Here is a 23277-nt window from a genome sequence, read left to right on the forward strand (position 1 = left end):
TCACTACATCTCTAGGATCTCCCCCGCTCTTTCTCCACTCGTATCGCCTTGCGCCCCAGCCGCCGCCCCACGTTGCTCAGCCCGCACCCCGCTCCCCCAGCCCGGCGCGTCCCCGCGCCGCTTCGAGCCTCCCACCGGGCGCGCTCCAGTGCCCTCGGTCTGCCTCTCCGCGATCGGGGAGCGCGCGGGGTCCCCAGGGAGGCCCCCGCCCCAGCCCCGCGCTCCTTTGTGCTGCAGGCGGGCGGCGCTGCGTCAAGGCGGATGCGCTCCGCGCGGCCACACGCACACACTCACCCGCGCACGGTCGGCCCCCGGGAGCGGCGCAGGGAGGCGGCGCGCGGAGGCGGGAGCCGCGGAGCCCAATCGCTCTCCCCTGCCCGGGCCGCGCCGCGCCGCCTCCGCCATTGCTGCGCGCGGGAGCGGGCGACGCGGACGCTCGGAGCGCGCTCGGAGCCCAGACCTGCGGGAGTCGGACCGGAGCCGAGTGTGGGGTGAGTGCTGGCCCGCGGGGAGCGCGGTCTGGGGCCTCTCGTTCATCTAGGAGGGGACGGGGAGGCGGGTAGACGGGAGATCGTCGGAGCGCAGCGGCACAGGACAAGGGACACGTTTAGAGGGGCTGGGCAGGGGCGGCGCCCCCTCCTCCGTCCGCGGTGCGCCCCTGGGCGGGGTGCTTCGTCCCACGAGGTGGGAGTCTAAATTAACCGCACCTCCACCTCCTCCCCAAATCGGGCCGTGACCGCCGCGCGTCCCCACGGCACCCCCGGGAGACGAGGCGGGGGCCGGGTGGGTGTGCGGAGCGCGCCTCGCTGCGCCGCGCCCCGGCTCCTGCTCCCCTGACTCCCCGCGGCCCTCCCTGCGCAGGCGGCAGCCTCGGGTCTTTCGGAACCATGGTGAAGTTGGGGAACAATTTTGGGGAGAAGGGCACGAAGCAGCCACTGCTGGAGGATGGCTTCGACACCATTCCCTTGATGACGCCTCTCGATGTCAATCAGCTGCAGTTCCCGCCCCCGGATAAGGTAAGGGCTCCCGCACTGCCCGGTGCGTACCCCTAGATTTCGGGGGCGGCGGCAACAAAGAAATACCGAGCGCTCTGGGGGCACGAAGTGGGGGCGGCCTGGGGCAGGCAGAGGAAGGCGGGGCCCGCACAATGTGCCCGCCCTCGATTCTGGATCACGGTATTGGGGGGCCCCTGCCTTAGATGACAGCTTCGTCTTGACAACGGAACTCGGTCCGGGGTTTTTGTGGGAGTCTAGCGGGGAGTGGTCCCTGGCCCCACCTGCCCTGCTCCTCCCTTGCCCCGTGGTACCAGGTGGCTCTGGGTCTGGGGTGAGCCCAGGGTGTGCTGCTGCTAGGCGCCTTCCAAGGAGGTGCAGTTTCAAACCCACCTTGGCCCACTGAATGTGGGTGTGGGATTAGCTTCCCTAGGGCTGTGGTTCCCCTCCTAGCCCTTTCTGCCCTCCTCTGCCAGACTGGCCTTGGGTACTGATGCAGGATGTGCCCTCACAGGCAGCCTCCTTGTTCTTTGTTCCTTTTTCGAAGGCTCCAAATTACTGCCCTGGTGTCTCACTTCGTGCTATTGCAACTGGGAACAACCAACCATTCACCAACCTTTCCCTAAAGCGTTTTTTGCTTATACGGTGCTGAATTTAAAGAGCCCCCTTTTCTTGAATACAGCATCCACTGGAGTACTGGCTGCCCAATATGGGTATTTTCACTCATTCCACTTGAAGGCTACTCCCATCTTTAAAAGTCTAGACAATTGTATTGCAGAACTTAAATCTAAAATGATAAACACATAAACATAGCATCCCTTCCCTTCGTCCTCCTGCTGCTTGCAACCCTCTCGGGCCACAGATGAGTTCTCTGGCTATTCCCCAAAGTGCTGTTACGTTTATTGTTTCATTTGGTCCCTGGTGAAGAGGCTCTGACTCAGGGCTTTGTTCATTCAGGCAGGTTAGTGATTGCTGACCTCAGGGCAGGCATGGGTCAGGGTGGGACCAGAAGCTTGCTTAGCTTCCCCAAGTGGCTTTGTCCCCTAACTCTATTGTCTTTGTTTTGGGTTGGGGACCTCAGCGACAGGGAAGGGGCTGGCTCCAGGGTGCTGATGGTCCAGGCCGAGCTTCCCAAGAGGAGCAGGGCTGTCTGAGGCCTCAGCTTCTGCACTGCCCCTCCCTGTGTGGGTGTCAGGCTTGTCCAGTTAGCAGATCCTGGCCCCGAGGCCCCTCCTGTCCCTTCTGCCTGACCCCTAATTGCTCAGCTGAGGAGCAGTGGTGGCCTGCACCAGGAACTCTGTCCTGAGGCAGCCCTCTGTCAGGTGCCTCCCTCTGCTTGGCCTGAGCCTTCTCTTTGCCCTGTATGCTTGGGCGTCAGGGCTTATACAGGAAGGACGGTTTCTGGCAGGTACTAAATCCTGGCCAACCAGTCACTTTGCACAGGAGTGGCCTAGGTGGCTCTGAAAGGTACTGAGGGAATCTTCTGTCTGTGAGAACCCCTGTTCAAACCAAGGGGGCCAATGGCAGGGGACCTCCATAGAAAGGAGTTTCAGCAAGGGCCCTTGGTTTGGCTAGAAGGCTTCTGAGATCACAGATGAGGAGACGGAGGCTGAGAGCAGTTGCAGGGTGTACCCAAGGTCACTGTGCTGAAGGGTGCAGTCCTCCAGGATATGGTGAGAGGCAGTGCCTCTTCCTCTGCTCTGCTTATAGTTGGACGCCTCTCACACTTGACCTCTCTCAGCCTGAACAATGGCACTGCTCACAACCAGCGTTCAGGGACGTGTTACCACCTGCCGCAGGTGACTTGGCTTCTGAGGGCCTGGTTACGCCTGGGTTGATTGTGTGGCAAGTGCTGAGGGCCACAGGTGCAACAGCAAGGGTAATCACGGCTGGCAGCCGTGTCAGGGAATGTCTGACTGACGTTTGTTGGCATGCATCATTCTGTGAACTTCAGAGGTTGAAATTCCTTTAAGGGGTGCACAGTGAGGTAATCCCCACCACTGCCCCATGTGACATGTGAAAATGAAGTGATAAGCTTGTGTCCCCTCGGCTGAATTCTCAGTTTATAGGTGAGTGAGGTGGCTCTAAGTAGCCAAGTGTGTGCTCAAGGTCACTAGGCTACACAGGTGCATTAGGGATTTGAGGATGGCAGGTGACACCCAAATACTGCCTCAAGAAGTGGGTGGCACCTTGAAGGGTGGGTGTTTTCCCTACCCCACTGCCTGCTGCCGGACAGCTGTGTAAAGAAGTAAGGAGTCAGGGTGATCACTGACCAGTGCACTGACCCTTCTCCCTGAGGCTGGCCATCCTGATTTGCTGGATTCTCCTTGCCCTTGGTCCCAATGTCATGGAGAGCAGGTGTCTTCCCCAAACTGCAGACAATGCAATGAAGGCCATGTGTCCTCCAGGGAGAAGAGCACCGGTGGCTGGTTCTTTTCTGTCCCACAGCCACTGCTGGGCACCTGCTGTGGAGTGCAGTTTGGGGATTAGAGGAAACGCCCTCTATCCCACTTTTGAGCACCTGCATGTCAAGTGGGGACAGAGAGGTAAACAGTCCCTGATGAAGACAAAGCAGGGAAGGCCACGCTGGGAGCGCCCAGAGGAGGAGGAGTAGCACAGGCTGACAGGGACCCAGGGGAGCGTTTGCACAGGGCAGGGTATGGACTGGTTTCCAGTTCCTGGTGCAAAGTGGAGAGGGATGAGGGCAGGAGACCCTCCAGCCTGTGTACTGCAGGGGAGAGAGCATTCATGGGTGACCTGAGGTCTGGTTGCTCCCAGGCCAGCCTCCTGCTCCTTCTGCAGAGTTCTAGAGACAGGCTCTGGGCAGTTCGCTCAGGTCTGCCTGGATTATGCCCACCCTGGGCTGGTGGGTGGTGTCTTCCCCATGCCCTGAACCAAGATTTCAGCTCTGGTAGGCAGGAGGGGCACTGGATAAGGAGTCGATACCATGCTGCCCCTGCACTCAGTAACTGGGTGGCCTTGGCCAATGAGCTCAACTTGTCTTCCCCTCTGTTTGGTTCTGATGTCTCCCCAGAGGCCGCTGAAGGATTAGAGTGGGCGGTTTCTCTGGCAGTGCCCGTACAGAGGAGTCCCATGTGTGGTGGCTGCTCTCATTTCTGTTTGTGAGCTACTTCCTGGAGGAATGGTGATTTTGAACTCCTTAGTCCCAGACTTATCCATTTGGGGCAGATGTTTCTCAGCGCATCTGGCTTATCACTGACTGCTTGCTTCTCTGTTTCTTGCGTAAGGTGGTCGTGAAAACTAAGACTGAATATGAACCTGACCGTAAGAAAGGGAAAGGCCGTCCTCCCAAGATAGCTGAGTTCACCGTCAGTATCACCGAGGGCGTCACCGAGAGGTTTAAGGTGAGTGGCCCTGGGGCAGCTGCTGCCTTTACCCCCAGGTGGCATTCACTGAGCTGTGGAGATGACTTCCAGAGAGACAGGAACAGGACATGACACCATTCATCTGGGATAATACCCAGTTGTGCAAACCCCACAGTTTCTGGCTCGTGATGAAGATGTTACCCTTATGGTTTTAAATTTTTTGTTTTTCTTTTCTTCATCTTCCAAAATGATCGTGTATTACTTAGTTTTTATAACGGGAAACCCACCTATCAACTGTTTTAGACAAAGGTTACAGACATGAAAAACTACTTAGTAAACATTAAAATACTTTCCTAACAGTGGCAGGAAGGAAGCAGACGATACCAAAAGGTTAACAGGCGCACTTAATGCCCACCAGGCAGGGTTTGGAGCCTGGCACCTATGTGAGCTCATTGGAGGGCTGTCGAGGGAGGTGGGTGTTGCCGTTCAGCCCATCCACAGATGGAGGAGGTGGCATAGGCGGTCACAGCTCTGTATGTAGAACCAGGATCTACAGCTGGTGTGACTGCAGAGCCCTGTATTCAACTTCTACCCTTCCCTGCTTCCTGCCACCAAGGGAGGTGGCTGCTGAAAGGGGTGGGTTCCAGCCAGTCTGGTGGGAGGAGTCTTCACAGTGTGGGTGGTTTCTACAGCCGCAGCAGTGGAGGAACTGATCTTCTGGAAACTTACTCCTTGGGAAACAGGTGAGAAAAGGTAACCTGGTGACTGCCCCCAGATTGGGAGGAGTGAATTGGGAGAAATTCCTTAGTCTTCAGGCCTGGAACAGTGGCGCTGACTGGTTCTCTGGCTCCCCACACTTGGATATGCAAGCAGGCTACCTTTGTAGGGTGCACAGACGCACAACCCTCCCTGCAGGCTCCAGCACCCTGCACAGCATTGTCTTTTGTTTGATTTTTAGGGTAATCTTGGGAATTGCAGAAAGTTGGGTTGGGGACCCCGTCGTCCCCCCAGTTAATAGGTGCAAATGAAGCCAGAGATGTGAGGTGGCTTTGTGGAGTGAGGGGGGAAGGTCAGACTTAATCTGATTGTAACCCCTCCTCTTGCCCATTGATCCACACTCCTCTGGGATAGGTGCCATGGATGTCACTATCTTCTGCATCACTGGCGACATTTACTTGCCCTTCTGGCCGCCATCTTCCTACCCGCCCCCCAACTAGTAGCAGTAGCAGCTGCTATTCTGCTAGCCTAACCACAGATGGGGAAGCCAAGGCACCGCGGTGTCTGCATGCAGTCGGTGGTGTACTGTGGCGTCACCTAGGTGCTTCTCCTGTGACTCCTGATGTGGCAGTTAATATGAGGTGATGTGCACAGCCGGGATTAAGATGGCTTGACCTTAGGTAAGCCCCTCCACAGCATGGAATCACACCTTGGTGTCAGGGTCACCTTATCTGCCATCTGATTGTCTGGGTTTCTCTTGCACCCCCCACCCTGTCACTGAAGTCAACAGCCACTCCATCTGTTGAGCCCCTGTGTGCCAGGCTCTGTCCCCTCTGGTGTCCTTGGTTTGTGCTTTTCCCACACACTCACCTGACATAGGTCCCCAGGTCCCTTGCCTAAGGCACAAGTGACGCACATTTGCCACCAGGGCTCTCAGCAGCCATGGCTGGGACTGCAGTTACCTGGCTGCTGTTGCACAGAACCTGAGGGCTCAGAAGACCTGGCAAGACCTCAGACGATCCTTGCTGTCCCAGTGGACTGGCTGTTGGTGGCAGAAGTCTCGTGACACCTCTGCTGCCACCTCTGGGAAGGTGGTGGCTGAAGTGGGTCCCCTGTAGGATTGCTTTGCAAGGAGCTGACCCCCTAGCCTCACACACACCTGCCCGCTGTGAGCATATGCTAAGCTTCTTCGGCCCCAGCGAGTCTTCCGTAGGGATGTCGTTTGCTTCTTTACTGATGGGGCTGTGAGCCTCAGGTGGTCACAGAGCTGCTGGGATTCCAGAGCCAGTGCCTTCTGTCACCACCTCCCCTGGCCTGCGCTCCAGCCCGCTTCTCATGTCATGACTGTCCTTCTACTTCACAAGAAGCCCGGGGTCCCTCTCAGCTGGGATTATTGACCCGCTGTTCTGCTGCTCTTTGCAATGAGCCAGTGCTCCCAGGAGTGAGGCTGTGCCCCAGCTGGTTAGGCTGTTACTGAGTTGACTCTCCATAGATGCTCTAGGAGGTAGGCACTGTTTTTAGCTCCATCTTACAGTCGAGGGGAAACAGAGGCCACAGAGCTTGAACCCAGGCAGCCTGCTCTTGACCAAAGCACCAGAGGGCTCTCGTAAGTTTGTGGGGGAGTCTCATCTCCAGGGCACCCAGCTCCCCAGAGGATCATTCTGCACGCTCCTTTCCCTTGCTGATTCCAGACCCTTCCTGGAGCTGTGGCCCTCAGCTGCTGCTTGACCCCACAGAGCTCAAATCTCTGTGCAGGCCCAGGCACCTGAGGCCTTTGTCAGTGTTCTTTGTTTTTTCTTTTCTTTTGTTTTTTTTTTTTTTTTTTTTGAGAGAGGGTCTCACTGTGTAGCCCAGGCTGGCATGAGACTCAAGATGCTCCTGCCTCAGCCTCCTGAGTGCTGGAATTATAGGCATGTTCCACCATGCCTGGCCCTGTAAGCATTCTTTTTTTCCTCTCATCTCTTGCTTCTGTGTCATGAATTCCAGACCTCCTCCCTAAGAATCCATCCTCTGAGGAGCTGGACTGTCCCATGTCTCTCTCTGGGTAAGGACCCTGAGAGAGTGTCCTGGCCAGGTCCACAGAGGTAGTCTTTTGCAGCAGCGGCTCCTGGACCTGAGCTGGTGACCTTGGGAAGGAAACCAGGCCATAGCAACCCCTTGAGACGAGAATGCCAGCCGAAGCTGAGGGTGTGGGGACTCTGCAGGCAACCTCCTTCTGAGGAGCCTGTGCCAGTGCCGTCATCGCTCCTCGATGTCATCTCTGGTGCTTAGTGTGTGCTCAGTTACTGCTTAATAAGTAAATGCCTGACTGATCATGCTGCTGGGGAGGGGGCTTGGCCGGATTCCCAGGTCTCTGTGCTTCCGTTGCTTGTTTAGTAGCCTCTGTGGCAGGCAGCTCCCAGATGGAGCCTTTTTGTCTGGGCCAGGTTTGGGGGTGAGCCTCTATAGAACACTCATTAGTTCTCACCCAGCTGGGCAGGTGACCAGCCTGAGGCCTTACAGTCAGGGAGTGGCAAAAGCAGAGGCAGGATGGGAGCCAGGTAGCCCTGCTCCAGGAGCCAGTTGGGTGGGCAAGCTGACGTGGCTGCTTCCTGGGGCACCTGTGCTAGACCTTAGCAGGTGAGTGACCTGCTTTCTAAGGCACCTCTTGCCTTTGCCAAAGGCCCTTCTGAGTCGGAAACATGAGGTGCTCTGCTCCCCATGTACCTGCTGGGGGCTATGTGTATGAGGTACCCTACTCTGATAGTGCCAGCTCCTCACTGTGCTGGGCCACCTGGCTGGGACTCACCTGAAACTGTCCTGCCAACGTGTATTGTAACCTGCCCACGGGTCACTCAGTGTCTACTGGGTTTTTGCACCGTTCTGGATGGGGGCATGGACTGTAGTGCAGGGAGGGATCAGGAGCCATGGTGCTCTTTGTAAATGCTAAGAGTGCCCGTCTTTTGGAAATTTCTTCTGGCCTTTTCTTGCCCAGTGATGGTTCTGTTGTCCCTGAGTGTGTGCAAACACGCGGCTGTGTGCAAGCTTCAGCGGGTCGAAGGTTGGGGAGCTCTCTTTCTGAAAACGGGTGTATGAGTGAGGGAGAGATATCAGGAAGTTTGTCATAGAGGAGCTCTCCCTGCTGGTGTGTTCCCCTCCCACCAGCATCAGTCACAGCTGTGGTGGGGACGGAACACCTTCCCTGCCCTGTTGGTGGCCCAGCAGCTTCTTTGTGGCTCCTGAGCCCAGCCACCAGTTTGGTTCTGCTCCTCCATGTGTGGGAATGGAGGCAAGGGGGCCTGCCTCTCAGAGGTTGAAGCAACAAGTAAACAGTGCGTCCTCTGTGTCTCTCATCTGGATAGCTCAGGTGCCTGTGTCTCTGCTCCTTTGGCGACATCCTTGAAGCCCAGTGTCTTTTTGGATGCTCCTTCCTGATCAGCACTGGAGGCTTCCTCTCTTGGCTGCGAGGTTGCTAGGCTGGTTGCTAGGTAACTGCTGGCAGGGAAAGGCTTGTAAGATTCTGCCACACAGGGACAAGGATGAATCGCCCCGTGGCGGCTCAAAGTCTGGGGATCGGAAGAGGCTCCTGTCAACCAGGAAAGCAGTTATTTAATTAATCGGAGGTGTATTTAGGTTGAGAACAAACATGGGTTGAGTTGTTTCGCAAATGAACTAAACCTAAACATTTTCGAAGCTATGCTTCCCCACTCACCTCCGCAGAGCAGTATGGCGTGTGACCCTTCTCCTCCCCACCTCGGGCCATAGTTAGGTGGGCTTTGTGGCTTCCGGGATGAAGCGTGGCTGGCTCTCTCGAGGTCCAGCACCTCCCTTTGCCTTGGTGGAGGGTTTGAGTGATCAGGCCACACGCCTTGCCCCTTGCTGGCTTGGTCTTGAGAGTGCAAGGGCAGCCTTGGACGTGGACATCTTTCAAGGTCACCACAGAGCGGGGAAACTGCAGGAGAGCCAGGCTTGTCTGCTGTCAGAGCTGGCAGTGGGCGCTGTGGTGGAGGTGTCCCTTGGCATCCTGTCACCGATGCTGCCGTGGGTGGTTTGTTTCTTTTTCTCACATCCTTAATGACCTCGAGCTTTCCGTGTGCCTGTTTTCCACACTCTGATAATCCCCTGGCGGGTTCCAAGGTGCATTTGTTAAATATTTATGAATGGCGATCCTGCTCCTTCGAGCTCAGCAGTGGATGTGGGGTCTTCACTGGTAGTGGCACCGGAGACCCTAGAGATGCACTTGGACACCCCGGTCGCCTAGAGGTGTAGCATGCACTCGTCTTGGGGGGGGGGTCCCCGTCCAGCTGTGGAGGAGTTCTTCATCCAGATGCAATAAGCATGGGCTGAGTCAGTCTGTGTGCTCACTTCTGAGTGGGTTACCTAAAATATTTAGGGCTGTAAACACTTGAAGATGTCGGGATTCATCTTCCTTTTCCAAGATTTTTTTGGTCCTGCATTAGTCAGCAGAAAGCTTTTTTTCCTTCCCCTCCCCCGTGGGAGGGAGAACAGAGTAAACGACCCAGCTCTGCTGAGCCTGGGAGGTTCACAAGTACTGCTTTTCTCGCTCTTGATAACCGTCCCCAAAGGCTGACCCTGCTGTCCTGATTTTGCAGCTAGAGGTAAGACCAGAGAGGTTAAGGAACAGGCCCAAGGTCACCCAGTAATGGGGTGAAAATAGGATTTACACCCACATCCACTTCACATGCCAAAGTCAAGGGCGCTCCATCCTGTGAGTCAGTGGGATTGGGGTACAGATGTCCCAGTCCCTAGCTTTCCAGCTGAGGGAACCCCTGCAGGAGAGGAGACAGGAGACCCCAGGGAGAAAACGAATTTGAATGCTGCTTGAGTGACTGTCTGCTAATTCCCGCCTCCTGGTGAGTGTACAGAGAACTGGAGCGTGGCCTAGCACCTCGCCAGCCAAGCGACTGTATAATTCGTGCCCAGACTGAGGCTCTGGTGAGCAGAGGCAGTGTCGCTGAATGCCGGGCGGTCACTTACCAAGGTCGTCAGTGTCCCTTCTCACAGACATCAGTCACCCAGGCCCCAGACTCTTCTCAGATCCCTCTGGCCCCACGCAGGGCTGCTCAGGCCTGGGCTCACCACCTCTGGTTGGGGTTCCAGCAGCCTGGGACACCTCTGACTCCTGCTGCCCTCCGGAAACTGGTGAAACATATCTACTGCACTCTACAAGCCCTTTGGGACAGAACACTTCTGATGGCCGTTTCACACAGCCGTCATACTGCCTGGCTGCAGAACATTCTCATCCAGAAGGAGACCTCACACTCATTAAGCAGCTACTCCCACACCTGCCTCTCTGTAGCCCCCAGCAACTACTAATCTGTTTTCTGTGCCTGTGGATTTCTCTGTTCTGGACATGTCATATACATGGCATCATACAATATGTAACCTTTCATGTCTGGCTCTCACCTGACATGTCCTGATTTGTCCACGTTGCAGCATGACCTAGTACTTCGATCCTTTTCATAGCCAAGTAATATTCCACTGCATGGACAGACCATGTTTTGTTTACCCACTCATCCACTTTGGGATGCAGTTTGGGTTGTTCTCTACCTTTTAGCTCTTGTCCATAGTGCTGCTACATACACATTTTTGTTTGATGGTGTAATCCCAAGAGTAGGATGGCAGATTTATGTGACAGTTTTATATTAATGTGTTGTGGAGCTGCCAAGCTGTTTCCATAGCAGGGCCCCATTTTGCATTCCCATCAGCAGTGAGCAAGAGTTCCAGTTTCTCCATTGTTACCGGCACTTGTTACCAGTGCTAAGGTCATGACAGTGGATGTGGGTCAGTTATCTCATTGTGGTTTTAATTTGCGTTTCCCTGATTCCTAGTGCTGTCGACTTTGTGCCCTGGGTCTTGTCAGATCAGGACCTGTCAAGTTCCAGCTTTCAGGTGTGGCGGTCAGGCACCTCTGTCACTTGGCTCGCATTTCCCACTGATGCTCCAGCCACCATGTTTTTTTGACACTGCAGACTTCTCTCTGATTGACTCCCCTGCCCTTCACCTCCTGACAGCTCCAGATCCCTTAGGGCCAGACGCCCCTTCTAAAAGCCTCCCCAGCAACAACAGGGCCTTGTGGTAAGTTAATGCCAGGGTGCGTGGTGGCCCGCATAGCCCTGCAGCTGCTCAGCTTGACTACTCAGATGGACGGTCTGGGGGCCACGGTCAGATTACCTGCGAGTCACAAAGACTCAGTCACAGAAAAGACAGGGCCTTTTGGGCCTCAGGCAATTTGACCTTCACAGCTCCTACCCCATAAAAGAAATGAGAAAATGAAAACGGGTGACTGCCTTGGTCTCAACACAAAGCCAGTCCAGGCTTGACTCCTTATTGCATACCCTGTGTGACATTACTGTTTCCTTTGATTTGAAACAAAATGAAACCAAGATTTTCTTGGTCTCTGCAAGCATGGAGGGCCCAGGTGACACAGTCTGAGGGGAACAACTCCTTTCCCCAGTCAGGGGACACTCTGGCTTTGTCCCTGGTCCCAGAGCCCACAGACCAACCGGAGAGGACAGGTGAGGGAGCTGGGCACTGTGTCAGCCTGTGGCTCTCCGGGCCTTGTGGGCTGTGGAGGAAGATCTGGACCCTGCCTCTTCCCACTCGAGATCGCGGTGAGTAGACAGACGCTCTGGGCTGGCTCCAGGTGCCCATGGCTTGCTCAGTAAGTGCTGCAGGAGACCATTGCTTGCCAGCTGGACACAGCCACTTGCTTGCTCACTCATGCACACTCTGGGGGGGCCCCTGTACTGTGCCAGACATGTGAGTCACAGCCCTGCTCTCGGGGATCCATGGGAGGGGGCAGGGTATCTGCTGGAATGCCTGGGTTTCCTGGGGTGCTGGAACAGACCCCCACTGGGAGGCTCAGCAGCACCAAGCATGTCTCTCCCGTTTGTGGGAGTCAGAATCCTGTGTAGTTTCACTGGGTCAAGATCCAGGAGACTGTGGCCTACTGTGTCTGAGGGCAAAAGGGGATCCATTCCCGGGCCTTTTCTCTCTCCCAGACATGGCTGTCTGATCTCTGCTTCGTCCTTCCATCGTCCACTCTGCTAGGAGGTCCTCCCTCTTAGGGCTGTGTGATGGCACAGAGGGTTCCCCTGGACATTCCAGGTGATCTCCCTTGCAAGGATCTCACCTGGATCCTTGCCAAGTTCCAGGTGTCTTTGCTGGAACAGAATAACTGAGCCTGGGTAATTTATAATGGGCAGAAATTTATTGGTTCATGGTTTTGGAAGCTGGGAAGTCCAAGATAGAGGGCCTGGCAACCTTCAAGAACCTTCCTGTGGAGGAAAGGCAGAGAAGACGAGAAAAAAAGGACCGAACTTGGCCTTCCGCAAGGCGTGCCGAGCCCTCCCAGCCTGATTGCTTCCCATCGGGCCCCGTGTCCTCACTGTGGCACTGGGAAGGAAGTGCCCAACACGTGCTTTTTTGGGACACATTCAAAACATCGCACGAGAACGAGGACCTGAGCATCTCTGGGGACATTACTCAGCGAAGCACAGCCAGCTGGCCTTGGGCCCGTCATTTGTGAGTCAGAGCCTCAGTTTCCCCATTTGTAAAAATGTGGTCAGGAACAGTGCCTTGCAGAGGCTGTCACAAGGGGCTGCAGTCTCGATTTAAATGGCACCAGTGCAGGTGCAGAGCCTCCAGAACCATATCTGTGGATTTGTGGTGACAGTGCAAAGTCTGGGATGGCAGCTGCTCAGTCGGCTTCTGAAAGTCCCTGAGGGAAAAAAAGACTTGAGGGAAAGGTTTCTTTTGACTCCTGGTCTCAGAGGTTTCAGCCCATGGTTGGCTGGCCCGTTGTGTCTGGGCTTGCCCTGAGGGAGAATGTCATGGTGCAAGGCGTGGCAGAGGGAGGCTGCTCACGTCCTGGTAGCCCAAAGGGACCTCTTCCCCCAGCCAGGCCTCGCCTCCTCACCGTTGATGAGATGGGTCAGTGTCCTCGTGATCCCATCACCTTTCAATAGTGCCACCAGCTGGGAACCAAGCCTTCAGCACTCGAGCCTCTTGAAGGACACTTGTGTACCCAAACCAGAACCATGGCTCAGTGGGCCCACGCTCTAGGAGTTCTGCCCAGAACTGGAATCCTGTTGGGACCTGTGGCGTCCACTCAGGTTGTACACGAGCAGTATCTGGGGACCTTCAGCCACCCCGATGTCTGGGCCACAACCTGACACTGCACTACTTCCACAACTCTCACCTACAGCCACCCGTTTTGTACCTAGGCAGGGGTTATCCTAAATGACCGCTGCATCTCTTCTGCATGACCCCCTATGTTGTAAGGCCACCTGGCTGTCTTGCTGCCTGACATGAAGGTGCCTTTTTAGTGACCGGGACTTCGGCATGGGCAAAGCAGGGTTGCCTCATGGGCTTTCGGCCTCTCCCCTCTTGGAGGCTGCAGCATATGGTTCCCGCACAGCCCACCACGAACATGGACATCAACCAGCAGCTCCTTTTCATAGATGAGAAGGAACTGAGGACTGGAAGGGGTGACACTTGCCAGGGTCCCAGGGTCCCAGTGTGTGGATGAGCAGGCCATGAACCCAGGCTGTCTCCTTCCACTCCCAGTACTGGTTCATTTTTTACCTTTTGGCCACAGTATCCCGAAGTTGCTAGAAGGATTCATTCTCCAAGGCCTGGAGGAATTGCGGATGTCTGGTTCAGTAATTTCGCTCCATGTTCTAGAATATTCTTAATTGTCTAAAGGTGTGAGTTTGGGGGTGGTTAACGAGTCTCCAAATTGGGCCACACTTTTATTTCCCTTGCATTTGGAAAAAGTGGATGCTTGGTTGAGTTCGGTGTCTGGAGTGAGACTGGGATGGCTCCCAGGGACTGGGAACCGACCAGGGCTTTGGGGGACAGCAGGGAGGGGAGAGGACAGCACAGCCCGCAATATGGGGGAGGACATCTTCAGGGAAGGCAGGCCAGTCCTGTGCCCCCAAAGTAGCTGTGACTGCTGGAAGAAAGTGCCAAAGTCAGGGCTGTTGGGACAGCAGAGTGTATTCTCTCACGGTTCTAGAGGCCGGAAGTATGAAATGACCCCAACTGTGGATAGTACGGGACGAGCCTTGCTGCCTCTTCCCAGCTTCTGGGAGTTACTGCCACCTTTGGGGCTGCCCAGCCTGTGGCTGTGTCACCCTAGGGAGCTGGCGTCCTAGGTGTCGCCAGGGCTAGTGGCTGTCACTGACCACCCTGCCCATACACTTGGGCCTACGAATTCTAGGCCCCTTGGCTACCACAGGCTCCTGGGATGCCAGCTTCCTTTCTCATGGGGTGCCACACGCAGCTCTCCTGGGGCCAGGTGCTTTCACGTGGGCTGCAGCGCTCGGGACCTTGCCTGGCTGGTGCCTCCCACCCGGGTTCTGTGGGCCCTGAAGGTAGCCTGGCTCCATCCTGTCTCATTCGCATTGCAGGTGGACACTGGAGTCTGTGGCCCTAGAGAGGGGGACAGCCCCAGTGAGGGGCCGCAGAGGCTGGAGAAGGGGACAGGACAGAGCAGGAGGCAGCAGGACTCAGAGGCAGGGGGAAGGGCCCCCGGGGAGATTGCTTGCCTGGGAACTGATGCCTGGACTGAAGGACAGGGATCGGAGTGAACAGGTCTCATTCATGTTGCAATGTGTGTGAGCTGGGGGCAGTGAAGGAGGCTGGAGATGGGGACTTGGCAGCCTTGGGTGTGTCAGGTAGCCTGTGTCTGTGCGGGGAGGGAGGGAGCAGCCTGGCTGGAGTCGCAAGGGTTTGGCACTGCCCCGTCTTAACGTGAGGAGCGTGGTGAAGGTGCTTGGAGGCTGGAAGAATGCCAGCAGCAGAATCCCGAAAGTTGGGCAGGAGGGTTCCGTTCGCAGTACAGCCCCCTGGCTCCGTAACTGCTCTATTCACCTTGCCCAGAAGCTGGGGTTCCCTAGATGCAGGCTGGGGACGGTTCTGAACCCTGGAGATTAAGAGCCTGGGAAGGGGCAGCAGGGGCTCCTGTGGTGATGATTATGGCCTTTGCAGCCTGGCAGGGACTGGGAATAGGTGGAGTGGGTGTCCTATGCTCCAAGAGACTGTCGGAGAGGTTCTGAGGCTCCCAGGGTGGCACAGCTGGCGAGCTGCAGGCAGACTTGGCACTGGTGCTAGTGCTTAAGCTGCTTGGAGCGGGTGCACGGGCTCCCAAGGAGAATGGGAAGACCCGTGGTGACCTGGGTGTTCACAGCAGGGCCAGCATCTGCCTCCCAGGGGATGCATGCTGTGGGGTTCTCGTGCACATCAATTACCCAGGCACCCGGGCACCCTGGGCCTGTGAATCCGTTTCTGCCACTTTTATAGACCTGAGCAACAGGCCCCACTGTATCCAGCAGACCTCAGGCCAGGCTTCCTGAGGCTGGCTCATGGCACTGTCAGGGTCTGTCCAGGTCACACCTGGTCTCTTCAGCCTGGGAAGCAACAGAGTTCCCCACTGCACAGACGTGGGGCCGCAAGGTTCTGCATGTGGCGAGAGGAGGACGACCTGGCTGGATGGGAGGTGGGAAGCCAGCCGTGTTTCTGAGCTTGTTCGGACTCGTGTTTATGGCACCCTGGTCATGAGCTGGCCCCAGGGCCCACTCCTCCAGGTAGTCTGATGGCAGAGGGTGGGCCCTTCCTATCCCTCTGCTTCCCTGGCGGGGGGAGGGCCATCTAAACTTTCAGCCTTGCACACACTCCTCCAGATGCAGTGCCAGCCGGTGGCCTCCAGCTGCAGTGTGTCTCCCACCCCCAGGCCCCTTTTTTTGCCACGCGGTCATGACTTCATCCACTGGCTGAACACCTACCACATGCATGGCCATTTCAGTGCTCAGCCACCAGTGGAGAAGAAAATAAAGTCCCTGTGGCAGCCGAGCCACAGGAGACTGTAGTGGGCAGAGGTGGCAGTGGGTGGAGGACCTCTGTCCTGTTCAGCTGGTCTCAGGGCAAGGGCAGCTTGTTGATGTTGGGTGTCCAGGCTGAGCCTGGGGCTCCGAGAAGTCTGTGGAGTTAGGTGCTTTTCAGGTGGTGACTGGGGACAGTGGGTGCAGCCTAGCCCCACTTCTCGGTTGTGGGTCTGAGTTGCCTTGTGAGCCATGTGGGCCACCCTGAGGCTTTAGCATGTCTACACCAGGAGCTGTCTGTGCAAGGCCTGGCCTGGTGTACTGGAAGCAGCTGACTTCAACTGGAAGTGATGTATGGACAAAACTGTCCAGTGAAAAGTGATTCTCTTAGTCCCTTGTGCCCAGGGTCTCTGTGCCTCTTCTAGAGTCTGCACATGGGTGCCTGCAGGGGTGAGTGGGTGTCTCTGTCTGTACCTGTCTGTCTTCGTGACTCCCTGACAGTCCCTGCCTCTTCCCACAGGTCTCTGTGCTGGTCCTCTTCGCCCTGGCCTTCCTCACTTGTGTTGTCTTCCTGGTCGTCTACAAGGTGTACAAGTATGACCGCGCCTGCCCTGATGGGTTCGTCCTCAAGGTACATCCCCACTTCCCCCGAAGACACCTGGGACACCTTTGCATTTCTTCCCTCCCCTGACCTCGGGGCCCTAGAGCAGTCAGGGTTGTGCTTAGCACCTCTGACAGGGGGATTCTTGTTGAAGTCTCTGCTGGGAGCCAGGCCAGTAGACTCTTAGAGGGCACAGTGGGACCAGTGGGAAGGAAACACTGGGAGTGGCCCTGGGAGCTGACCTGAGGCTGGGAAGGAGCCTCTGGAGGCAGGAGGCTCACATTCTCCTCCAGTGCCTGGCTCTAGGGGAGACAGGGGCTGTCAGCCACAGGAGAGAGGCTCAGGGAGGAAGGGGAAGGCCCTGCCTGAGGCTACATGGGGCTGGGGGAGCAGGCTGGGGCCTACACCGGCTGCCCATGGTCCGTTCTGCTGCTGGGCCCTCTGCACACATAGAAATTCTTGTACTGCTTGTGTAAAACCTCCTTCCTAAAAGCTCACAGGTGGCACAGAGGCCACACACAGGATAAAGTACTAAAGAACGAACTAGCAGGAGGGAAGGTGGGGTAGAGGATGGAGATGGAGAGTGTGTGGGTTAACACACCTGCTGCAGGCTGTTGTGTCCTTTGCCCTCAGTGGTTCTGAACTTTCCAAAGCTAAACGCAAATGTTCCTGTCTAGGCTTCGGCACTGCTGAGGTCCTGAGTGCGTGTGCACAGCCCCTGGCTTGACAGCCTCTGTTGCGTGGTTTGGGTTTGTGTCTTAGTGCGGTGAGGATGCTGCACCAAGCACAGCAAGGCAAGACTTCATCTGCCCTAGCCCAGGACATGCTTCCTTCTTCCACGCTTTGTGGCCCTCAGCCCTTCCCTCACCTGCAGCATTTGCAGGGTGCCTCCCATGTCAAGAGCTCTGGCTTTTCCGGGTGCTGGACTACAGCTAGGATCCACTCAGGCCAAGACACTGCCTTCATGAAGCTCTTACTCTTCCAGAGACGTGAGGCAGGCAGTGTACCATGAGAAGGGTGACAGCAGAACAGAAAGGGCCAAGACCACATATGTGGGGGGGGGGGGAGCTGCTGTTTCTAGAAGGTGGCATCCAGATGCCCCCAGCCATCTCTATGTCCCATGCAGCAAACCCCTGTCTGCACCTGGGTTGGGCTAGAAGAGTCCATGTTTGGAGAAGGAGGCTGGTCTTCAAAGCCAGCCCAGTCCAAGGGTGGGGCATGGGGACCCTGGCCTCCTCCTGTGGAGGAGCATGCATAGGGAGTGTAGGTGGAGCAGGTACAGCTTATGGCCAGGCTGCATGATATCTTGGGCGCCAGGCAAAGACCCTGAAGGAGGGGGTGTGTTGGATGATCCCTTGGACGAACAGCTGGAGGGGAGAGATGGGCAGTGAAGTAACCAGGAGGTGCTGCCAGCTCTGGAGGGTCAGGGTGCTGGGATCAGAGAGGCCAACCCATGTGACAGAGGGTGGATGGGAAGATTGATCAGAGCTGAGAGGCAGGGAGGTACAAAAGCAGAGGACCTGGCCCTATCTGACTCAGAGGCTGATGTCATCAAAGGCAGGCCATGGAGCAGTGCCCGTGTGGGAACCAGGATGTGCAGTGGACAACTCCCTGGAGACTGAATCCCCACCCTGGCCACTGCAGACTAACAACGCGCCAACGCCCCACCCAGCTGCCCCTGGGCTCGTTGTCTCTGTGCCAGGACTAAACCTGCAGTCTCTGTCCTGCAAGCCTAAGTCCTGCTGGTTCCCAGCAGCTACAGATGGGACTCCCCGCTGTGTGGGAGCGGCTGGGAGTCCGTGTTTTTGAGGCCCTACAGTAGGCGATTCTGGTTCACAGCCCCAATGGGAAGTTAAAGTGTTGGTGGGCTATTCTACAGCTGCATACAAATGGACTTGGGCATTTTCCACTTGTGTCTAATTGAGGGGGGTGCTCCTTTCTGGAGGGCACAGCTGGGAAGGCCAAGGAGGGGGTCTGGGTCCACCTGCCCTTGGCTGTGCTTAGACAAGGGAGGGGAGGTGCCCCTTCCTCCTCCTTCCCTGCGCATTCATGCACATCACTGATGGACCTACGCCAAGCTCTCATTGGATGGGCCCAGAACCCACCAGGTAGATATTGTCATCCCCAGCTTTGCCAGTGGGAAAGTGGAGCTCAGAGAGGTCATGCCCAAGGTCACGCCCTTCCATTCCCTGAGCATGTGCTAACTGAATGCCTCCTACTGTGTGTCAGCCCTGGGCGCAATCTCCTGGACAAGACACAAGGGGCGTGTATCCCAGAGGGCCGCCTACCTGCCACGTCCCAGTGGCCTTAGGTCTGAGGCACACGTGAAGACATTTAAAAAGGCAGGTGGAGCTGGGGTGGGTGGTGCACACCTGTAATTCCTGAGCTTGAGGGGCTGAGGCTAGAACATCACTGAGTCTGAGGCCAGCCTGCAATACATAGCTAGACCCTGTCAGAACCCAGAGGTTACACTTAGCACTGACTGTGGGCCCGGGCTGTCCAGAAGCTAGGTGCTGCCATACCTCAGCGTCCTCACATAGGTCCCATGTCACAGGTGAGAGAATGAGGTCCAGAGTGGTTTGGATTTCTCCCCAAGCTCAACATCACACTCCTCTGGAGGCATGGCCCTACTGGTGACATGCAGCTCTATCACCTTTACCAAGGACTGGGATGGAGGAGGGCTGGAAGTTCTCTGGAAGTCTTCGCCTCTCTGCCCGCATTCACAAGGCAAAACCTGCACTGTGTGTCCCTCGGCTCCCAACCCCGCTCTGGGAAGCCTCCCATACACCCTCCTGGGTTCTCACAGCCATGTGTGTGGGAGAGCTCTGTACACCTGCTGGCGTCCCTGAGCTGGGCGGCTGGAGGGCATGGACATTTCCGCCATCTCTGGATACCTGTACCTGCTGGCAGGGTCACTGCTCCACAAGTCACGGCCACATAGAGTGTCTTGCAGGGCACTGGCTCAGTGCCGGTCGGGGTGGGGTAAAAGATGGAAACTCAAGGCCCCCTCTCCCTGAAGGCTGGTGAGGGCCAGGTGGAGAGGACAGAGGTCGACTAGCAGTGCAGGCTGGAGGGAGCCGGCTCACCCACAGAACCCCTGGCCAGGGCTGAGTGGTGGCCCTTTGCTTCTGCAGTGTCAGGGGCTCCTGTGCCAGGGTTGGGATCAAGACCCTCACAATAAAAGGGCTTCACTTCTTTGGGCCCTGTGAGACTTTTCTTTCTGCTGTGTGACCTCAGCCACACCCTGCCCTTTCTCCTGAGGCATCCTGCACTGAGTTTAGTCCTCATGTGACTCATTAGCCTGGTTTGTAGATGAGGCCCTGAGGCTTCGAGAGACAGGCCTGCTTTAGTCATCTCAGTGGGGGCCTGGTCTGACTCGAAAGCTAGAACATCATTCCCTGAGGTGCTGGACCCAGGCAGTGTCATCTCTTCTGAAAACAGCGCTTTGCAGGGGGTACTGCAGGCACTCGTTGTTTGTATGGATTAAAAGGAAGGCCACTGGTAGATTCTGGAAGATGGAGTCTGGCCTATCCCTCACCACGACCCGATTGCAAGGCCCGCATCTCTCTCTCATTTTGGGCGTTGGCGGGAAGTCTTGTACCAGCACCTTGGGTGGGTGACATTGCTCAGAGGTCTAGGCTAGAGCTACGGTTCTTCCACTCACCTGTGTGATCTTGGGGAATGATTTTACCTCTCGGCCTTACTCCTCCACCTATAAAATGGGTTGAATGGCACCCACGTCACAGTGAGGCAAATTGTCTGGTGCGGTGAGAACTTTGAGAGGGCAACCTGACATGGGTGCAGACTCTAGCGTAGGGAGAAGGGAGATGACCTAGACCAGCCTTCAGCTTTCAGACTCAGGCAAGAGGTTTAACTCCCAGGTGTCCTGGATTGCCATCCACAAGTCAGCAAGCCACTGGGAGCCTGGAGGCATCAGGTCACTTGGGAGAGATTCCATTCTGTCAGGCTCACTCACTAAGCTTTATCAGCCAAGGGCAGGAAAGCAGCTCCTGCCAGCAGTGGCATGGAAACCGCAAGGGTGTTCACCTTGTTACAGACCAGGAGTGGCTGTGAATTTGGCCAGGTGGCCTTGGCCAAGAAACTGGCTCAGTGAGGCTGACCCTCAGCCTGCTCAGGGAGATGCTTGAGCATGGCTGCAGCACAGACTAGCTGAGTTACACTCTGGGTGGGCTGGGAGAGCTGAGAATGGGATGGATGGCAGCTCAAGGCCAGAGGCCCTTGACTTAACCGTGGGGCTCACTCTTCTGTCATATAAGGAGACCTGGCACTAGTGCAGTGCTTTGGCTGCTTAGAAACACAAATAATAATGGCTTCAGCAAAGTGGATGGTTTATTGCTCTCCGAAGCCCAAGCTGGAAGTCAATGTGGGATCTGAAAAGTCATCCTGGAGCCCTGATTCCCTGACTCTTGCTGCCTTGGTCCCCGGGCTTTTGTCCTCTGGGTCAGAGCCAGCAGAAGGGGAAAGGGAACAGTGGAGGATGCACAGCTTCTACATTCACTCAATCCCCTTGGCTCAAAGTTAATCACATGCTCTCACCTGCTCCAAGGCAGGCTGGGAAATGCAGCCATGGGCTGGGGTCCCATGCACCCTGCTCAGCTCTGGGGGAGAATGGGTGGGGAAAGGCAGTTAGTCTCCACACACCTTCCCTATGGGGCTGGTGTGAGGGGTCTATCATGCAGTGTGCTCCCAACATGAGCCGTGACTGAGGCAGTGCTTAGTTGGTTCCTGTCCTGACAAGCAGCCCGCTCAGGTGCAGGCTCCTCAGCTTTTGTGGACTTACACTCACGACAGCTGGTAACAGCTGTGGATGTGCCCTCCAGAATGCCCACCTACCATCTTAGGTGCTTCCAGCTTCGCCTCCCAGGTCTGTGGCCTGCAGGAGCAGCTTCCTGGCCTGGCTCCGCTCTTCTGAGACTCCTCTGTGGCTCCCTGCTGCTTCCTGGAGCACAAGGCCTGCTCCACACCTCTCAGGACCTTGGAAGCTGTGTGGCATCGCCCTTCTCATGCCCTCCCTTGCCCTCCGCTCCAGCCCCAGGCCTAGCCCTTAGCCTCCTGCCCCAATGCCTCTCGGCCCTCGCCTTTCCTTCGCTGTGGGTGTCTACCATCCAGGCCAGACCTACTGAGGACCTGACCCAAGGAAAGCCCTTCTCACTCCCTTCTTTCCTTACTTGAATTGGTCATTTCTGGACATATCACAAGTGTCCTTATCTTCTAGTAGATTAAAAATAAACGCAGTTAATGAGAGCCCTCTGGTGAAATAAGTTCTGTTGCCCTGTGCCATACATCCTCCAGGAACCTGGGTACCCATCTGCTGAGGTACTTGCTAGAGTCTGTTAAGGTTTAGTTAGTGCCTTGCTTCCGTGGGGCTTTGCACTGAGGCAGGGTTCGCGCTGCCTTTGCCAAGGTGCTTGGTAACTCTGTGGGGTATTAATGGAGCCATACACTGGTGCCCTCCTGCACCCGTGCGTGATCGCCACGATCTCCTGTTTTGCAGAATACCCAGTGCATTCCAGAAGGCTTAGAGAGCTACTACGTAGAGCAAGATGCCAGTGCCCGAGAGAAATTCTACACAGTCATAAACCACTACAACCTGGCCAAGCAGAGCGTTGCCCGCTCCGTGTCACCCTGGATGTCGGTACTGTCAGAAGAGAAGCTGTCAGAACAGGAGACTGAGGCAGCTGACAAGTCAGCTTAGCGAGATGGGCAGGTTCCTCACAATGCGTCACCTGAAGGTAACAAAGGGACTTGAGGGACATTTCATTAAATGTAATTAGCAGTAATGTAGAGGTCACTCATTTACGGTGCAGTCGCTTGTCTGCCACTGCTGCTTTGCAAAAGCCTTGCTGCCGACCGCCCGTGGGTGTGAGATCAAGTGCATGTCAGCATTGCTTAGAGAGCCCTGACGCCACTCTCCACGTGAGGATTCCTAAGTTAGCTCCTTCACTGGGATTTACTGGATGCTGTCAAAAAATAAATTTATACTGGCTATCCCAGGGGTTTGGACTTCAGATAAAACAGTGCATTTGGTGGAGCTGATTTTTTAAGCCACCTTGCTGTCTGCACACTACTCCACAGCCGTATCTGGAGCAGCCTCGCTTTGCTAAGGACAGGCCCTACTTGACATTTCTCCCTCCCGTCAGTTGGTGCCAGTGCTGACTGCCAAGACACACTGTAGTGAGTAGTGCAGAGAAGGAAATAGAAAAGAGCAGTAGGTGGCAGACAACCCTGTCCTCTGCCCATGCTCACTCCCGGTGTGCCCTGCACCACGGTGTGTTCAGTGTGGCCTGAGCAGGGTGCCTCCCACACTGCCTCTGCATCCTGGATGGAGATGGCAAGGTTCTCTCCAGAGAACCCAAGAAGGGGTGTGTCTGGGGCCGGGGTGCAGCAGGACTCTATCTTCCCGTGGGCAGACTGACTGCTGAACTGGAAAGAGCACCGGCCCTTCTGTTTACTTCTGTTATGGATCTTTGCATGTACAGCCCTGTTTGCAAGTTACATCTTTAAAGTCAGCTGGGTGGGAAAAATGAGATGTAACTGCTGGTGAGTCAGGGCTGCTTTACTTTTACTCTTGTAAGCAGGTCTAATTCCCTCCATGTAGGAAGCAGACAAGAAGGCTGGTGGCAGGCTGGTGTGACACCTTGCAAATATAATGACATTTCAACTCACAATCTTTGTAAGAAATCTTGACATGTTTACAAAATTGCCAGTTAGATAAATTAAGTGTGTGCGACAATTAAATAGAAAACATTCACAGACGTTTCCTCCATGTTATTTGAATGTGTTTTTCTGGTGGA

At 55.8% G+C, this 23277-nt stretch overlaps 1 protein-coding gene across 2 annotated transcripts; it reads left to right on the top strand.

Annotated features, from left to right (window-relative positions):
* Positions 1-335: 335 nt before the first annotated feature.
* Nsg1 (neuronal vesicle trafficking associated 1) lies at positions 336-23234 on the top strand. 2 transcript variants are annotated; one of them, XM_074042629.1, is made up of 6 exons: positions 336-491; positions 862-1016; positions 4241-4357; positions 16382-16492; positions 21978-22215; positions 23082-23234. In XM_074042629.1, the coding sequence occupies exons 2-5, from the start codon at positions 888-890 to the stop codon at positions 22176-22178; spliced, it is 558 nt and encodes a 185-aa protein (XP_073898730.1). In that variant the 5' UTR covers positions 336-491; positions 862-887; the 3' UTR covers positions 22179-22215; positions 23082-23234. The 2 variants fall into 2 exon arrangements, with proteins under 2 accessions (XP_073898730.1, XP_020033943.1); XM_020178354.2 differs by having other exon boundaries at positions 21978-23234.
* Positions 23235-23277: the final 43 nt, after the last annotated feature.

This window comes from Castor canadensis, chromosome 9 (assembly GCF_047511655.1).
Source record: "Castor canadensis chromosome 9, mCasCan1.hap1v2, whole genome shotgun sequence".
Taxonomy (NCBI): Eukaryota; Metazoa; Chordata; class Mammalia; order Rodentia; family Castoridae; genus Castor; species Castor canadensis.